The 19,354-nt window shown below is 41.4% G+C and overlaps 1 protein-coding gene across 3 annotated transcripts in view; it reads left to right on the top strand.

The window, feature by feature from the left end:
- Nucleotides 1–18,890, top strand: part of Ino80c (INO80 complex subunit C) — a 20,373-nt gene extending 1,483 nt beyond the window's left edge. For 2 of the 3 annotated variants that reach the window (XM_005372802.2, XM_013509834.1), the window contains exons 2-5: nt 8,765–8,875; nt 10,069–10,180; nt 11,231–11,298; nt 18,516–18,890. In XM_005372802.2, the coding sequence (XP_005372859.1) occupies nt 8,765–8,875; nt 10,069–10,180; nt 11,231–11,298; nt 18,516–18,647 (423 nt within the window). In that variant the 3' untranslated portion in view covers nt 18,648–18,890. Of the gene's footprint in view, nt 1–7,830; nt 7,912–8,764; nt 8,876–10,068; nt 10,181–11,230; nt 11,299–18,515 lie in introns of those variants that run through there. The other variant, XM_013509865.1, reaches the window with a different exon arrangement.
- The last annotated feature ends 464 nt before the right edge of the window (nt 18,891–19,354 follow it).

Here is a 19,354-nt window from a genome sequence, read left to right as displayed (position 1 = left end):
AAAAAAAAAAAAAAAAAAAAAAAAAAAAAAAAAAAGACCTAGGAAACCCAGTAAATTACCTGTTGACTCCTTGCGGTTTCTTCTGCCCCTACCAGAGATGACTGCTACTCTGCTATTGTTTTGTTCTCAAACATAATATAAATGGGATTGTATGGAACATATTTTCTTCTGTGGCCTTCTGGGTTCCTTTGGGAAATCATATTTTTGAAAATCATCCTTTACTGAAATGTTGTATAAACAGTTGATGGATATTTGAGTAGCTTACGGGTTTGGGCATTTTGTTTTGTTTTGTTTTGTTTTTTGTTGAGACGGGGTCTCACTATGTAGTGCAGGCTGGCCTTGAACTCCCAGCAATGCTCCTGCCTGAATCACCCCAGTTCTGGGATTACAGGCATGTGCCACCGTGCCTGGTTCAGGTTTTGGCTTCTATACATAAGCTGCTACGAACACTTTTGTTCAAACTAGCTTTGTGTAGATTTATGCCTTCCTTTCTTTTGATTTTTAGTGGAATTGCTGGATCAGAAGATAGACACACACTTAACTAAGAAGCTGTTAAATGATATTTCCCAATATAGTTTCACAATTTTGCATTCTCACCGGCAAAATACAAGAATTCCAGTTCTACATCTTTAAAAAATACTTAGCATTGCCAGTCTTGAGATTTTAGCCATTCTGTTGAATAGCTAGTGGTAACTCAGTGTTTGAGTTATGTTTCTGTGATGGCTGATACCAACCACCTTTTCCTCTGCTATTGGCCATTCCAATATCTATTGTGAACTGCCTGATTATTTCTCTAACTTTCAAAAAATTGAGAAGTATGAGTTTCTCATATATTCTTTTTTTTCTTTCTTTCTTTCTTTCTTTTTTTTTTGTTGTTGAGATAGGGTCTTGCTGTGTAGTTCAGGCTGGCCTTGAACTCATTATATAGCCCCTACTGGCCTCGACCTCACAGCGATCCTCCTCCTTCGACATCATGAGTGCTGGGATTACAGGCATGCACCCCCATGCCTGGTTTATATGCTTGATTGGAGTCCTTTGTCAGATAGATTGTGGGTACTCAGTCCGAGTATGTCCATGATGTGTTTTGATACTCACTTGTGCCAAGATCAAATAACATTAGTACATTTTAGGAGAAATTATTCTTTTGACCCTTTCATTGGCCATGTGGGATAGGATCGCATTGATCTACTCCCATCACAACAAAGCTCCAGCAAGTGACCAAATGACTTCAGGATGCTGGAAATTTCCAATAACCCAATGTGGTAAAAATTTCAATTCTGGTAGCAATTTCAGTTGTGGTGGCCTCAGGACTCTCACTGAGGAGATACTAGACATCCCTTGAGCACCTCTGTTTTAACGGCCCCTTTAGGAGAGGCTGGAAAGAGTGAGGCATTTCCTGGCATAGTGAATTCTTTTGTCTTGCCTCTTCTCTTCCTAGCTAGTGTTTAAGGAGATATAGTAACCAGTTACCCCATTTCCACCCTTAGCATCCCGTGAGGAAGAAACAAAACTTGGCTTCTGTCTGTGGAAATAAATTCTAGATTTTTCTCCTGCTCTGGTTCCCTGATCCGTAGCATATGCAGCTATTAACACAGTACTCTCCCTTGAGAGCTGCCTGGAATTTTCCTGTAGTGACCCTAAGCTGTGCAGCGTTTCTGTTTTTTTCAGTTCAGTTCAAGCAGCAAGAATTTATGGTATAGTACTATATTTCAGTTATGCCCCGAGCAGTTTGCCTAAGACATTTCAAAAGATTATAGCTTGTGCCACACTCTCAGAAATCTCCCAAGAAGAGAGAATGACAGATACATATTGGATTAGTTTTCTATTGTTGCTGTTAATAAACTACTACAATCTTAGTGGCTTAAATAATACACATTTATTAGCACATGTTCTGTAGGTTAGAAGTCCTGGCATAAGATAGACTGTTAGTTCTCTTCTTCATGTATCACAAAACTAAAATCACTAATCAACTGGAATTAGTTAATTAGGCATGGTGGTGCACGCCTTACAGTCCCAGCACTTGGGAGGCTGAGGCAAGAGGATTGCCATGAGTTTGAGGCCAGCCTGAACTGCATAGCAAGATCCTGTCTCAAAAAAAAAAAAAAATAAATAAAAGAATCAACTAGCTGAGTTCTTATCTAAAGGATCTGGGCAAAAATTGTATCTAGGCTCATTCAGATTGTTAACAGAATTCAATTCTCTAGAGATTGTGGGTCCCTATCTCCTTGTATTGCCAGCATTCCTTGTCACATGGTCTCTTCCATCTCCCAGCCAACTATAGAGAATCTCCCTGTGTCCAATCCCTCTCACACATCAAATATCTCTGGCTTCTCTTATCTCTGAGTACTGGATTTAGACTTAAAAGATTTATGTGATTAGAGGAGGCCCACTTGGGTAATCGCCTTTATTTAAAGTCAGCTGATTTAGACCTTAATGATACTGCAAAATCCTTTCACAGCAGTCCTAGATGAATGTTTGTTTGAATGACTGGGAGGTATATGTACGTGGGGGAGATATGCTGGAATTTTGCTATGATCGTATGTATAACATATGAAACAACTGGAATGATAAGGTAATTTCCAACCTTGAGCCAAAGGGGAGCATGGATGCTCCCCCATGTTGGTACCGTATTGTAGCAGGACAGGAAAAGATGACCTTGGGCAGTGATAGTTATAAGGAGGAGAAGGTGGGGAGGCAGAGGGACTTGAGGTTGACTTTGAAGATGGTGGATTTAAATAGAGAAGGTGTTCCAGACTCAGATTTCTGCATGTTAGATTTCCTCTGGTTGCCCAAGGTTTTATCAGCATGAAAGTGAGTGTTTTTATATAAATGATTGTATTTCTTGAGTTAGAAGGATTTTTTTCAGCACCTAAGTTTCCCTGCTTTAATAATTATACCTCTTGGGTTTCTTAATAACAAAATATGTAAAACTTTGATGGGATTTAAAAAATTACAAAGGACATTTACATAAGATGGTATTAGAATATTTTTAGAGTTTATTTAAAATAACTTGATATCCTTAAAAAATAAATAAAATAAAATAAAATAACTTGATATCATGGATTCTTAAGGTGAGTTTTACTTTCCAGAAATGTACATGCAGTTTCTAAAGTAAAATTTAGTGCATACTTAAGTGCCTAGGAGCCCTCAGGATTTGGAGGAAATATTTTTGTTCTAAAAGTACTCAGAGTAAAGCACTGATGGAAGTCACCATAGATCAATCCTAGGATGTGGTTTCAATACAATAATTTTGCTTTATTACTCCATCAAGATCTTTAGTGCAGCAGAAAGTGCTGTTTGTGTCTGCTTATATCCATAAATTCCTTAGAACTGTAATTCTGTTTGGATTTACATTTTCAGGTGTAACTAATGGAGTTATTGGTTAATACCATTATGAAAGTGCTACCTTCCATTCATTCTGGTTATGATACTTTGAAAAGGATTAATATTAAATTGGTGAGTTTGCAGAACAGATAAGTGCTAAGGTGAAAGACAAGGTAAATAATGGTAATTAATATTTCTTGAACATTTACTTTGTGCTAGACACTGTTCTAAGCATTTTCTAAAGACTGTCTCATGGGGCATGATCACACATGACTATAATCCCAGTACTTGGGAGGTTGAGGCAGGACGATTGCTGTGAGTTTGAGGCCAGCCTGGGCTACATAGTGAGTTCAAGTCCAGCCTAAACTACACAGCAAGACCCTGTCTACAAAAAAAACCAAAAAACAAAAGACTGAGTAATTTGCCTGAGGTCACACAGCTAATAAGCAAGAGTTAAGATTCAACCCAAGAAGGCTGTCTAAACTCCACATTCTTTTTGTTTTTAATGGTATCACTCTCTATGTTGGAAGCTGTGATTAGATTTTTGGTATAACCAAATGTGTTGGAGGGAACTGGTTTGTAAGGGAATTTTACTGGCTCCATATAGGGCATTTAAGGCTTTTCAAATGCCTGTCCTAGTTATTAAATGTTTCTGAGAAACCTAATTGACTTATAGACTGACCATTACTTAATAAACTTTTGACTTGTGATGGCTAATAAATAGTTAGCAAAGTACCTGATGCTGAGAGGCAGTAGTTGCTTCTTTGGAAGAGTAATGCACACGGCAGACACGAGGGCCACAGAGATGATGAGTAATCGGAGGCCACCAGAGAGTGCCAGACTGATTTGATTTGCCCACGTAAAAAGTAATCATTCTGACCTAACTTTCAAAAGAAGTCATGGTGGAGTCAGACGTGGTGGTGCACACCTTTAGTCCCAGCTCTCTAGAAGGCTGAGGCAGGAGGATTGAAAGTTCAAGTTCAAATTCAAGGGCAATTTAGTGACTTAAATAAAATATAATAAAAAAGACTGGGAATTGTAGCATAGTGTGAAGGTCCTGAGCTTAATCACCAGTACCACCACCACCACCAAAAGAGTAATCTTGCTCATGTTATTCTTTCTACAGGTAGATATAACATTGTTTACCTGTTTTTTACTTAACATCATTTTAGGAACCTTGTTCTGTGTTGGTAGTCTTCTCAATTAGATTTTACAAAGTCTAAGAAGCTTTTTAGGAATAATTACTTCATTATATTCCAAGGATTTAGGTGCTCTTATTTATTCCAGCTTTTTTGGGAAAGGGTGTTTGTATTTTGCGGCGGGGGGCAAGGGGGTTGTTTGTTTGTTTTTTTGAGACAGGGTCTCACTATGTAGTTCGGGCTGTTCCTGAACTCACTAGTTATCCCAGGCTGGCCTCTAACTTGCAATGATCCTCTTGCCTCTGCCTCCCAAATGCTGGGATTACAGGTGTGTGCCACCATGCCTGGCTTTTTGCCAGTTTAAGTAACCCTCCTATCTCTAGTTTTAAACTAGAGCCAACTTTTAGACAGATATAGCTGGTGTTTAATTTTTCAGGGACAAGACAAAAGACATTTGCTTCCTTGCTTTGTAACCACAGACAGAAGGCCTAAGTTATCCTGAAGTCTGAGTCTGAGTCATGCAAGCTGCTGTCTGGAGAGACTACACCATTTATTTGTGCTCTACAGTTGACCAGATAGACGGAGACCCCAGGCTTGCTGACTCCAGTCTGTTGGCTACGGGCATGTGCTTCTTTAATAGCAGGCCAGGCCGGGTGTGGTGATGCCTGCAATCTCAGGCTGAGGTAGGCAGATTGCTAGTTCTGGGCCAACCTGGGCAACTTATCAAGACCCTGTGTCACCATGAAAAAATAGAAAGGGCTGGGCATGTAGCTTAGTGCTCCCTGGTACCACCAAAATCACAGCCTTAGTCTAGGCGTTACTTCCTCTCCTCTCCTTAGGGCATTCATGACTTGAGGCCGAACAGTTCATCTCGTAAAAGTCTCTTAGTGTTAATAATGCTTTCGTAATATGGAAACTATACATCATTTTAAATTTTATTTCATTGCATATGAGCTTTATAACTTGACCTTCCCTTTGACTAAGGGTTTCTCCCTTTCATCCTGTCATTAGGAGACAGGAGTCACAGCTGGACTGAAGCCGAAGGGAAGGGAGGACCAAGGTGGAGTCACAGGAGTGTGGGAGTGGGGTTGAGGAGGAAAGATGGAAAGAAAACCCGTTCTGGGCCTTGTGCAGGAGTGTATCTGATTTGAGAAGCAAGAGCCCTCCATTCAGACAGGAGCCTTTCGAGGAGTCAGGGTGGTTTCTCTTCTGGGGTCTCTTGACTTCCCTGGGTGCCTGGCCTGCTGGAAAGAGCAGAGCAGAGGGTGGTGTGAGCTCTTCAGCTTGGAGATCTATTTAAAACAAAACCCATGCTCCTGTGCGTCATTTTCATCCCCTTCTCGACTCTTTAGCTGACTGCCTGGCACGGCTGACTTCTGGCTCTCTCTCTGCTTGCCATCCTCCCCTTGCTGTCAGCAGCTGTGTCTGGTGTGCGCCTCTCCCCTGGCAGAACTTCCAGATTATTCAGCCAGTGCTGACTTGCTGCGGTACCACTTTTCATAGTGGCCTCTGAGAAGCTCACTTGCCTGAATCTCAGTCAGAGACCGCCGTCTGACACTGTTCTCCCTGGGGCCTAGGGACAAAACAGCTGCGTCAGTAGAATCCCCAGCATCCCTTTCTTTTCACCGGTACTCAACACCTTTGTGCTTCCACAGTAACAATCACGGGAGAGAAATAAACAGAAAGGGAGAAGTGCAGTCTTACAGCATTTTAGAGTAGAAACAAAAGCTAACTGTACTCCCTGAAGATGGGGCCCTAGGACCTGAGCGCACTCCGGGGGTGTACCTGTCATCACTGTCCCAGGCCTTGAGGCTTGGATTTTATTTTCCTTTAGAACCTTCTTGTTGCTTCTGTAGCACTGTACTTTGTTTCTGCCAGATTGCAGCAGTGTTGTATCAGTAGTCATATTCTTTGTGGAAACTCAGACAACAAAGATGAAGTGTCTCTGGTCCCAGGAAATCTCGTCCACATTCAGCCTGTTTTCCCTGGATTAAACTTTGGATTTTCTCTAGCTGACTGTTTTTTCCTTTTCTACTATGATGCCCACTTCATATTAGAGTTCTTAGAGTTGTGATATATTCTACCCACCCGACCACCACCCAGTGACCCTGGCCTCTGAAGGAAGAATGAAGCTGGCATCTGAATGATGTTGTAGTGGTAATTTGTGGGCATTGATCTGTTTCCTGCTGGGTGGTCTTCTGGTGCACTCTTACGGTTAGGCTCCTTGGGAGAATGGTCTCTGTCTTAGTTACTTTTCTGTCATTGCTGAGACAAAATATCTGACACCCAAAGTTAAAGGGGAAAAGATTTACTTAGCTCACAGTTCGAGGAGGTTTCAGTTTGTAATTAGCTGGCATGGCTCAGGGGCAATCATTCATGGTGGAAGACAGCAAAAGCAACAGGAGAGGAAGACAGAAACAAGCCTCTTTCTGTCCCTTTTTATCCAGAATGCTGAGATTAGGGTGGTTCCAGTCCAATCAGTGGACTGATGAAGCAATCACCCACCTTTAATCCAAGCACTCTTAATCCCAGCGTTGAACCATGAATCACTCACAAACTGTAGATTCAGCCATCTCTGAAAAAGCCTCATCGAAAAGTACGTAAAGTTTTGGGAGGGGGTATCTAGACACAAACCATAACAGTGTCCTTCCTTCTCACACTGGCAAATCTTCTCAGACCTGCTCCTCGTGCCCCTTTTGGTCAGTGGCCTGGTCTGTCTTCTTTGCACCTGGACTACTACCTCTTAAAAGAACAGTTCCAGTGTAAGCACGGGTTTTATATGATGACAGGAAAGACTGTGGATTGAAGGAGGCTGACGGGGGAGGCCGCACAGACGGAGGTGGCCGTGTGGTCAGAGGAGTGGTAACACAGGTTCTAGATTTTTTGCTAGAGCCCAGGCCTATGTGGTGACATCCTGCAGAGGAGCCTGGGACCGTGTTTGACAAGCCCTTTCCAAGAACAGTTGCAGCACAGTTAATGCCCCCCACCATAGATCCCATGGCAGGGATGGGGGAGTGCACATGTGTACACCAGACACACAATCTCCTTGTAAAATTAAACGTACATTCACCTAATAATGTCATCACTCTGCTCCTGGGTGTTCACCCAAGAGAAATAAAAACACATCACGGCAGCTTTATTTAGCTGTACCCTGAAAACAAATGAAGTATTCATCAACAGGAAAATGGGTGACTTGTAGCATATAAATATAGTAGAACTCGACTCCACTGAATAGTAGGAAAATACAGTGAAACAAACTACTGATGGATGTAACAACGTTGATATATCTTTACACTGAGCTAAAGAAGGTAAAGACTGCATGATGTCAGATTCTATTTATATGAGGTTCTAGAACAGACAGATGGGGTAGAAATCAACGCAGTGGCTGCCCCTGTGGCCTGAACATATTGACCAAGAAGGGGCATGAGCGAACTCTCCGGGAACTCTGGTGGATTGTTCTGTATCTTGGTCAGAGATTTGGATTCCAGTAGTGGAAACATTTACTATATATAAATTGTATCTCAGTGTTTTAAAAAGTAGCCTGGGAAGATTAGAACTGTATTAGGAATCAGAAGTTACTTCTTATTTTGGCCTGCTTCTTTGGGAGTGTTAACTTAAAAGTTTTTAAAGCATCTCAGCCTGCTTGTCAGGGCACTCTCTGCAGCCAGCTGACCTGTGGCCCTCTAGCTTCCTCTCCGTTTTCCTTTCTCAGAATGCCCTTGTCCTGTTGTGCCCTTCACATTCCAGCGGCAACCTGCGTTCTCTGGCTGACTAGAGCTTCAGGACCAGATCTTTTGGCCTTAATTTTTAAGGCATGGTTAACAAGATCAGCAGGAGTAGGGATGGTGTGGTGTGATGGAAATGGGTTAGAATCGTTCTGACCTGGGCCTGAATTTAAGGCCAAGTACTTTGTGGCCTTGAACCTATCACCTTGAGTCTCTGTTTTCCTTTTATAAGGTGGGGACAACAGCACCTTCTTTGTAGGAGCTTTGAGGATTAAATGAGCCAGCTCATGTAGGAGAGCCATCCCTGAGCACAGCACAAGGGGCACCCGGGAACCGTGGCAGCCAGGAGCCATGGCAGCTGGGAACCGTGGCAGCCGGGAACCGTGGCAGCCGTGGCCCTGCCTGTCTCTTCTGGCCACTCTTCAGAGCAGTGGCTCCTCAGCTGGCAGAGCCTCATCTGGGACCTGCTACCTGCTGCAACTTTGGCCTCATGGTCTTCCCTTGCATGTCCTGTTTTTTTAAGAGCCGAAGTGGGGAATCCAGAAGTTGACCTCAAACTATTCTTACTGTTTTAAGGGTGTCAGCATGGAAACCATGAGTGAGAATAAAGTGGTGTCCTCTGAGTTTAGCACAGGACCTGTGGAAAAAGCTGCCAAACCTTTGCCATTTAAGGATCCCAACTTTGTGGTAAGCATCTAAAGTATTCTATAAATAAAAGAAGCAAACACTTTGTCCTCTGAGTATGCTGGGACTGAGGCTGTGGTGGCTCTGGTGACCTCTTCTCCCTCTGTTCAAGTTGCCACCTTCTCCCAAGAGCTGTGTTGGGAAGGAGGGGACAGGAGAAGAAAATCCCTTCTTGCTCATTTCCCAAGGTCCATACTCCGAGGACTGGTGCCCTTTGTGGAACTTATGAAAGGATAGTGTTTTGAGGGTGGGTCATTTCCACAGTGATTGTTCTCCTTCCCTTTGTATTGGCTTTATGTAAGTTTAGATGAGGCTTGAAATATTTAAGAGTGCTTCTTATTAGTTTTCTTAAGTAAATCTGAATTATGGTGCTGTGAAGTAGAAACAGGATACTTTTCCTTTGACTTTTTTTTTTGTCTTTTTGAGGCAGGGTTTCCCTATGCAGTTCAGACTGGCCTTGAGCTCACTTTGTAGCCCAAGCTGGCCTTGAACTCTCAATGATCCTGCTGCCTCCCAAGTACTGGGATTACAGGCAGGCACCACCATGCCCAGCCTCCCTTTCATTTTTGAAGGATATAATAAATTATCATGATTCAGATTATGCGATGAAAAACTTATTTTTTTTATGAATGAGTTTTGGAAGTACAGGGTTAACCAGTGTCTGCAAATATTTTGTAGTCTTCTCCATTTTATTATATAATCTTCATAGCACAAAAATGAAGAAAAACAGATTTCCAGAAGGCTTGCCATGCCATGATTGAAACTCACTTGAGTTCTTGTGGATCATTAGTAATTTACTAGGGAGAGACTTGCCCTCAGAAGGGATTTAGAGCTGCAGTCATGAGGTTAAATCTAACTTTGTAGTAAATTTATTTTAAAATGATGAAGTTACAAGAGAATTCTACAAAGTTAGATCTAATAAAGGATTTAATTTTCTCTGAGCACGTGAAATAGCCTTTCATTTCTATTCCATCACCACTAACACATGGATTTTGACAGTCCAAAGCCGCCTTTTTAAAAAAACAAAAAACAAAGATTAAAAGTGTACAGTGAAATACTTTTTTTAAAAAGGTCTCGGGTACATATCATGGCTGATAGAATGAGCAGTCCGTAACAGGATTAAGTGTAAATGTCAGATTCTCAAATGGTAGTATCTATTGATTTTTGTTTCTTCTAATCCATGTTTTTAATTTGAGCACTCTGGCCATGGTGGTGCAGTAGCTGGCAAGAAGAACAGAACCTGGAAGAACCTGAAACAGATTCTCGCTGCTGAAAGGGCATTGCCTTGGCAACTGAACGATCCTAACTGTGAGCTGTTTAGAGCCTTCCCTTGTTTATAATGCTTAGACTAGTAACTTTCTCATAACAAACCTACGTAATTTTATTGGGTTCATATTATTGTAGGAAAGAAGTTTTCAGCCTGAAAATTTTATAGTGGGCTCAATCAAGGGATATTAGGTGTTTATTTCCTCTTAACCATTATCTGTGTTAACTCTGTTTGCGTCGTCATGGGTGTGTGATTTTTAGTGTCACTGAAATTTCATTCAGGAGAAACAGGTTCTGATATGCTCATATTGATGGTTTTATTAGAAAAACTTCTTATTCAAAAACCTGTTCTTGGGCTGAGGATATAGCTCAGTGGCATAAGCACCTGCCTGGCAAATGTAAGGTCCTGAGTTCAATTCCCAGTTTAAAAAAAAAAAAAGCCAATTCTTAAAATTTCATTCCAGAAACCAAGTAGCCCAAGTCTAATGCCAGATTTATGAGGGCTTCCCGTGACCAGCTGAAAGGCCAGTGCTTTTGCTTTCTGGCCAGTACCTTTCAGAGTAAACATTTTCTGATTCAGGATGTCTAAATCTATCTACAACACTGTTAGGTGTTCTGTTCAACGTCACTGGGGAGTACAGGTTCAAAGATCCCTGCCCTGCTGTGCATCTTTCACGGAGGTGACTCAGATGGGTGTCACGTAAGTTAGTCAGTCAATAGGGTGTGGATGTGCAGGAGTCTGAGTGCTCAGATCCAGTCGTTGGGTTGTTTGGCGTTTCGTCACCATCAACCCATGCAGCCTAAAACTGTAAAAGTAGCTTGTGGGCAGATGCGCTTTCCGGCAGTTTGCTAGAATAGAGTCCCTGGTGACAGGGCAGGGCTAGATCCAGAGCTAGCACTTGGTCTATGACATACTGTACTATTTCTCTAAGACTCCTCATTTACTTCTCTGGTTAACCCACAGGGAATTCTATGAGTAAATAAGCAAAGAGGAACATTTCAGGAATATTATCAAATGTTATTTTAGAAAGAAAGAAAAGGAGTTAGAATGTCTTAAGGCTAGTTTAGTCATCTTTTTTCTCTTTTTCACAGACTTCAGTATTGATGCCCCTCCATCCTTTAAACCAGCTAAGAAGTATTCTGATGTTTCAGGCCTCCTTGTGAGTACAATTACCTCTCTATATATTAAACATTAAACTGAAAAGGTGTCTGTCTAGTTAGTGTTCAATATCAACCACCATTGATTCTGCCTGGAACCTGTATTCTGTGACGGTAAAGGGTTTGTGCAAGGCATTTATGTTGCAACCTGTGTCGGCAGCTGGAAGGATGATTGCTCCAGAAAACAGGAGACTTGAATTTTACTTCTTGAGAAAAACAGTTATTTCATTTTTCATTGCTGAAGTTTTCAAAACCTGCATTTTAGATGATTGATTGTACTTTAAAAAAATATTTAGGGTTGGGGGTATAGCCCAATAGAAGAGCACCTGCTTCATATGCTTGAGGCCTTGAGTTTGATCCCCACCACTGCAAACAAAAACAAAAACCTTTACATGTCTGCACAGGGGCACTACAACAAGGACAGTCACTTTCAGAACCCCCTTTCCAAATGAAATAGTTTATAGAATCTGGATATCTGAAAGAGCTGAGTCTGCTCCCCACTGTGGCCCTATGTGAATATGGCCCACACCCACCAAAGTGACCCCTCAAATGCTTCTGGGGAACACAGTTTGGGAACCACCAGCAAAGCCAAAAGAGTAGGAGCTGGGCAATTTGCTGAAGCTCTGGAGCCAGAGAACCCTATTTCCTTATTTGCGAAACGTAGTGCAGGTACAGAACCTGTGAAGATTATCTCCACTTCTCCTTTTTAATCCTTTCTTCATCTCCAATAAATTTGGAAGGTGGAACTTTTCTGACAGCTGTAGAAATGAAGCAGCCACTTATTAAACTCACATACATATCCTTTAAATGTGTGAGTTCATGAAAATGTATGACTTCCACTTCTGTAACAAATGGACCAAATTAATTACTTATCTCATACAAAGGAGAATCGCCTCCTCTGTCATTACATAATATCCTAGTCCTTTTCATTGTTCTGAAGTCTACTTTAATATAACAACATGCTATGATTTGGGTATGGTTTGTTCTCCAAAGGTTCATATATTATGAGCTTGGTCCCCAGTGTGTGAATATTGATGCAGCCTTTAAGAATTGGGGCTAAACAAAGGCAATTCGATCATGGAGGCTTCTCCTCGTGGATGATTAATTCCATCTCTCAGAAGTGGAAGAGGTCTGGGTCTGGTCTCAGGGATGCATTAGTTCCTGCAAGAGAGTGTTGTTCTGAGAACAGTAAGCCTAATCTCTTGCACGTGTGCCCCTTCTACACTTGGGCAGTTCCCTCACCACCACTCCGTGATGCCGCTACCCTGGCCCCGTGCTGCCTGGACCCTGTAGCCGCCAAGATCTTGAGCTCGTTTCTTTATAAAGTGCCAGGATTTTTTTGCTCGTTTGTTTTTTGTTTTGGTGTTTTTGAGGCAGAGTCTCAATATTATGAATGTTTACCCTTTCTTTGCAATGTATGTATTTAAATAATCTGAGTCTGTTTTCAAATATCATAATATATTTTCAGTTGCAGTCTTTCATCTTTTGCGGTCATGCAATTTACTTATACATGTGTTAGAAATGTAAAATATGTTGCTATTAATGTTTGCTTTAGTTATTTTTTAAAGAAATAAAAATAAAGAAAGAATGTTTCTTTTGCTTTCATTTGTTCTATTTCCAACTTTCTTCACTTCATTGTGGGCATCTGATTTTCAGCCTAATACCATATTTGTTTCTGCCAAAATGACCTCATTTAGTATTCTTATAATCTGCCAGCAACAAATTCTTTAATTTTTGTTTAGATAAAGAAAGATTTTGTTTCTCCTTCATCTTTGAACAATATTTTCAGTGGGTACAGAAGGCTTTGTTGACAGTTTTTTTCTTTTGTCCCCTTCTTCCTGTCTAAATGTCATCCTTTCACTGCTGTGGTTTCTGATGAAAAGCCTATATAATTCCTGCTTTTCTTCCTCTCTAATGTTTCTCTTCGATTTGACTGCTGTTAGGATTTTCTCTTTACTTTTTGTTTTTAGCAGTTTGAAGATGACCATGTCTAAGTAACATGTTTCTGGTATTTTCCTGCTTGATATTCTCAGAGCTTTTTGTACCTGAGGTTTAGTATCTGTCATGAGTTTTAGAAAACTGTTACTTTGTGAAATATTTCTTTTGCCTTGTCTCTCTCTCTTCTTCTAAGATTCCAAATATGTGCTTGTTAATCCATTTGATAGAGCCCTAATCATTCTTGAATGCTCTGTTCTGTTTTATTTTGATTTTTTTAAACTTTTATTTCTTGTCAGTCCCATTTGAGTGATTCTTTATTTTTATTTATTTTTTGAGACAGAGTCTTGCTATGTAGTACAGGCTGGCCTTCCAGTTGAGTAATTTCTATTAATGTGTCTTCAAGTTATTTCCTCACTGCACTGTGTCAGAGAGCCCATCAGAAGCATTCTTAACCTGTTACTATTTTAATTTCTAGCTTCTTTATTTGATTCTTACAATTGCCATGTCCCTGGTGAAATACTTTCTAGTTTTACCTATTGTCTTTCCCTTAACTCATTTAACATATAAGGTATAGTTATTTTAAATGTTCTGTCTGATGGCTTAAAAATCTGTCATACCTAACTCTTTTTTTATTTTTTATTTTTATTTTAAAGAGACAAAAGTAAAACAAAATTTCAAAACAAGATAATAGGAGGGTAACGATGGTTAATACATTGCGTGTTGTTATCTGTAGTTACTCAGAGTACAAGATATAAGCATTTGATTGCCCAAACAATATTAGCACAAACCTTTCTTTTCAATGAACTAAGAGATGTTTTTAATTCTTCTGGGAAGATACCCAGCAGGGGAATAGCTGGGTCAAATGGGACCTCCAATCCTAGTTTTTTGTGGAATCTCCACACTGATTTCCAATATGTAGATAGAGATACAGATATAGATACAGATACAGGTATAGATAGATATATATATTCTTCAAAAATGTATAATAGCTGCTTTAAAAGTGCTTCTTTATTATCTCCAGCATTTGGTTCATCTTGGCCAGTTTCTGTTGGCTGCTTTTTTCTTAATGGGGCACATTTTCCTATTTCTTTTCATAGCTACTAGTTTTTTTTATTATGTACTCAACATTGTGGATGTTACATGGTACAAACTCTAGATTTTTGTTATCTTTTTTTGAAGAATATTGATTTTTTTTTGTTCCCCTGCAGGTAGCTCAGTTACTTACTAATCACCTTAAGGAGATATAGGATTAATTTGGATTAATTATCTTAGGACAGGTCTATGGAAAGAAAGCTCAAGTTCTTGAAATTCCTTTAACTGAATTGCACTTAACTTGTAAGCTCTTTATTCTTTGGTGCTTTTTTTTTTTTTTTTTTTTTTTTTTGGTACTAGGGGTTGAATCCTGAGCCTTCACCCTGAGTTACCCCCAGACCTTTTTTATTTTGAGTCATGGTCCCATTAAGTTGCCCAGGCGGGGCTCACCCTTGCGATTCTCCTTTTAGCCTCCTTAAGTGCTGGGTTTACAGGCGTGCACCACTATGTACAGCTTCCTCTGCTAATATTATGGCTGTTTAGTATCAGGTTTATTTTGATGGGACTGGAATAGGCCTTACTCAGAGCATGACTTTTATACCTAAGTTGTAGCCTTTCTGTTTTCTTAGCTGGAGGCCTGGAATGTTGTAGAAATCTCTATCCTGGAGGGGCTGGAACTTCAGTGACTTCCAGCACTGCGCAACCTCTCAAATCTGTGTTCCTTTTTTACCATTTTCCAGTAAGATTTATGCAATCCTGCCTTGAGCATGCATCGCCTAGCCCATGGTAACGGGCTCTCAGGGAATCCCAAGAAGACTTTTACTCCCTTCTAGTGCAGCACCTCATCTTCCTGTGCCCAGCTTTGCAGATTTCATCTGTTTCACGAGACCCACAATCTGGTCTGTCCCTCCAAGCTCAGTGGATCTACTGTGTTCTGCTTGAGTGCCAGCTCCCTGCCCCATGGTCAGACATTATGTGGCAAAGAGATTGGGGTAATCCAGCTCTATTTTGTAAATGTCTCTTTTCATACTCATTGCACTTGTGCTGTCGCTTGTAGATTGCCTGAAAATAGTTGCCTCATGTATTTGACCCATTTTAATAGTTGTTTTGTTTATGGCAGGAAAACTAGTCTGGCATCTGCTGTTTTGTTATGACCCAAAGTGGAAATCTCTCTGTGTGTTGTTTTGAGCTTTGATTTATGGGCAGATATGGAGCCTAGCCCATCAAATGCTGGCTTCATCCTCTCCATTACAGTCTGCTGGTGCCTTGGTTTTCACTTGTTAGGAAGTGAATTAGTGTTGAAAGACACTATTGCAGGCCTCTTTATGCTGTCAGCAGGGGGCTTGCCGTGGTACACATTACCTAAAACCTCTTGCCCTACTGAGTGTGAGAATTAAATTCTGAACATACAAAGAACTCCACCAGGAGGATCATCACAAGTTTGAGGCCAGCCTGAGTTACATAGTGATTTCAAGGCTGGCCTGAACTGCATGATGAGATCTGTCTCCCTCTCTCCCCTGAAAAAAACATAGAGTGCAGAATGAACTTCACACAGAGATACTTGTGAGATGCTATAGTAGCAAAATGTTCAAAACAATGTAAAGGTCTATTGCTGGGGATATTTTCATACTATTCTCTGAGCTAAATGCACAATTAACAACTTGGATAAAGTTCTAAGATATGTTGTTGACAGAAAGATGCAATGCAGTATAAACAGTGTGGTACCATTACACACACACACACACACACACACACACACACACACCCATTCTCTCTCTCTCTCTCTCTCTCTCTCTCTCTCTGCCAGAGCAGTTAGCTTGTGTAATTTCTCTGTGGTGTTTATATGTGTGAGGATTTAAATTTTAAAAGTCTAGAAGGTTGCCCACATAATAGTGGTTTCCTCAGAACCAAGCAAAGGTCTTTTAGGTGCAAGGTAGTGACAAAAGGAGACTTTCAAATTATTTGTAATGTTGCAAACATTTTTAGAGGTGAACATGATTCATTTGTTACTCATACCATTTAAAGTTATGTAGTTAAGAAGTAAAGCCCAGCTTTCTATGGAAAGTGTTAGGGCTCTAGGTGAAGTGGGAACTGTGAACCCTGCAGCAACGAGGCCTAAAGCTATTTGCTGATTGCCCTGTAGGGAGGTGACCTTTGTTTCATCTAGGTTTAAGTGACAGAATCCAGAAGACAGTAGGGATTGTAGAATTAGGGTTTTTATTTCTTCAACTCCAGAATAATATGTGGCACCCTTCTGTTCAAAATCCTGGGCGCTGGCTCCTGGGTCAGGTCCAATTGGTTCCAGTCTTTGGATTTTTTTTGGTGCTACAGGATCTCAGTATCCCGCACTGTTTATTCAGCAGCCTCTTGGCAGTGAGATCTGGACTTGGGCTGGCCGGCTCAGCACAGTTCAGTGGTGGGAGTGAGGCAGCCACAGAGCACGGCCAGGCGGCAGCTGGTTCATATATGCGGTCCAGATTACCCGAGCCAGATGCGATGCCCGTACCCAGCTCGAAACTTCCGGGCAGCTTCCCTGCCGCTTAGTTATTCCAGCTGCCTCACAGCCTGTGTCCTCCCTCAGAAGAGCCGTGTCACTGATTTTCTTAATTAAGCCTTCCCTTATCTTTAATGACAGATTAAAGGAAATGTGGTACAGAAAAGTAATACCCAGACCAAGCCAAAGGATCAAAGTTTTATTTTATGGTGAGCTCTAAATAATCTTAGCCTTTTAGGAATAAGTCCCATTTTCCTGAATACGTTTGGGAGATGCCCAGCAGCAGGATAGAAACTTTTAAGAGCATGAGAAACCTATGACTCAGTTCTCTCCGGCTTGTTGCCTCTTCTCTTTCAACAAACCACAGAATTACTGAGAATCGAGGTGCACATAGATGACAGCAGTGGAACGGACAAGCCACACTTGAGTAATTGAACATTATCTGTCTAGACTTTAATGGTGTCTTTTATAATTTTTTAAAAGGAGTTTAAAATTACTCACTGGTGTGTGTTTTTTGTTTTGTTTTTTTTTTTTTTTCAAATTCTACAGATGTCATGTGCTTTGAGATACAGAGTAGGTCAATTTTTTTTTTTTTTCTATTTCACATATGGAAAAAACAAGAGACCAAAAGAGAATTTTGATATGTCTGGGAAACAAATTCTCTTCTCTGTGGTGGTCTTGACCATCTCTTCATTTGTTCATGCGTGCATTCTTGCATTCATTTGTTGCAGGAATGCTTGCCTGAAGGCTCCTGTGCACTGTACAGTGACCTAGCGGCTGCTGAACAGTGGTGACGAAAGCACAGCCCTGTCTTGTGGGGATTCATAGCCTAAAATTTAGAGTCACTGACTTTCAGAACAACAAAGATGAGCAGTACACAGGAGGTGGTGCTGCAGGAGTGGAGGGTGGATCCTGACCCCAGTGATTGCACAGATAAGGCTTCTCTGAAGGTGTGGCTTTCAGGCTCAGGTCTGATAGAGGAGCAAGTAATTGCTGAACACTGAGAGTTGAGGTCCCCACCAAGGAGAATGTGGATGGGCCTGGCAGGAAGGAATGACTTAAAGGCCAAGGTGATCAGAACTGGAGAGTGGGAATGTGTGGCTAAGAAGGAAAGAAGTCCAGGGCTTAAGGAACCACACTGAGGACTTGGGATTTTGTCCCACAAGCAGAGAGGAGCCATGTGGAGAAGTTTCATGCTGAGGAATGACATGATCAGTATTATGAGTGGCAAAATGACCCTGACTGCAGTTACAGAATGGCAGGCGCTTCCAGTGTAATGCAGGCTGACCCGGGAGCTGTGGAAGAGACAAAGCATGCATGACCTGGAGAGGAGTGCATGAGGGTAGATGGGCTGCAGCAGGGGGATGCCCAGCATGCACTGGGGCATCTGCTGCCCGGAGGAACACAGCCTGGACTGTTTGTTGGAGGCGGGTGGGAGTCCGAAGGCAGGCAGGGATGACCATCATGAATTCCTTCTTGGACTTGGTGCCGGCAGCTGTTGAGGCACCAGAAAGAAGAGTCCTTGAGTCTGATGTGGTTCTTCCTCCAGTCTGTACCCTGAAGTATTTCTCAAGTCTTAGAAATTTAGCAAATCTTTGCCAAAGTGAGCAATTTAGTGTTTGTGGTGACAGTAAAACGTAATGAACATATTTCACTTCCAGTAAAATAGAAGAAAAATTTTACACTTGTGATTCAATTAAAATATCACTACCAATAACAAGTTTCTGTCGCTCCCTGTGCCTGTTTCTGACGCAGGCGAACTACACAGACCCACAGAGCAAGCTGCGGTTCAGCACCATCGAAGAGTTTTCCTATATTCGGAGGCTGCCCTCCGACGTCATCACTGGCTACCTGGCCCTCAGGAAGGCCACCAGCATTGTTCCCTGAGCCTGAGGAATGGAGACAAAGTGGAAACTGCTTCAAAGGCAGACTTTGGACTCATGATTTTGTTTCATGGAAACAAACTCATTCTGCTGTCAATCTGAAAATGTCAGTGCTGTGCCTTGGAAAGAATGTTTGGCTTTAACTTGAGTTTTTTCTGTGTTTTTCCTCCAAGTGTGATATTTCCTGTTGAATTAAATTATACTTCAGTTATTGCCGCAAATAAAATTGTTTGACAAGAAAATACAATAACATTGTGCTTTTTATTCAACCCGAGAAAGTCCCCAAATTTTCATTTCCAACTTGTGAACTCTTGTCTAAAATTTAAAGACTTCCATGAATTCCTACAGGTCTGGATTATTCTTGATCCCAGTGGCTATTTTCAAGAGTGGGTTAGTCTTTCCCTTGGATCAGAATGCTTGGAAGAGGTCCAAATTGGGAACGGAGAAGAAAGAGCTGAGCAACTCATCCTGTGCCTCAGCCTGTCCCCATCTTTGGAAATGTGGGAGCCCACACTGGCACTCTGTCTGAAAAGGGGTCTCGTGTTGGTACAGAATTATTACGGTTAAAATATGAAGTATCTCATGTACTGGAAGTGTGGCCCCTGACATGGTTGAGATCTAAAATGTCCCCCCAGTTCTTGTGTATTCAGTGATGGGGCCTTTGAAAGGTGATTGAATCGTGATCCCTTGAGGAGTTAGTTCATACGCTGT

This window comes from Chinchilla lanigera, unplaced genomic scaffold, assembly GCF_000276665.1.
Source record: "Chinchilla lanigera isolate Chin_1 unplaced genomic scaffold, ChiLan1.0 scaffold00001, whole genome shotgun sequence".
NCBI lineage: Eukaryota > Metazoa > Chordata > Mammalia > Rodentia > Chinchillidae > Chinchilla > Chinchilla lanigera.
This window is presented reverse-complemented; position numbering and strand designations above follow the sequence as displayed.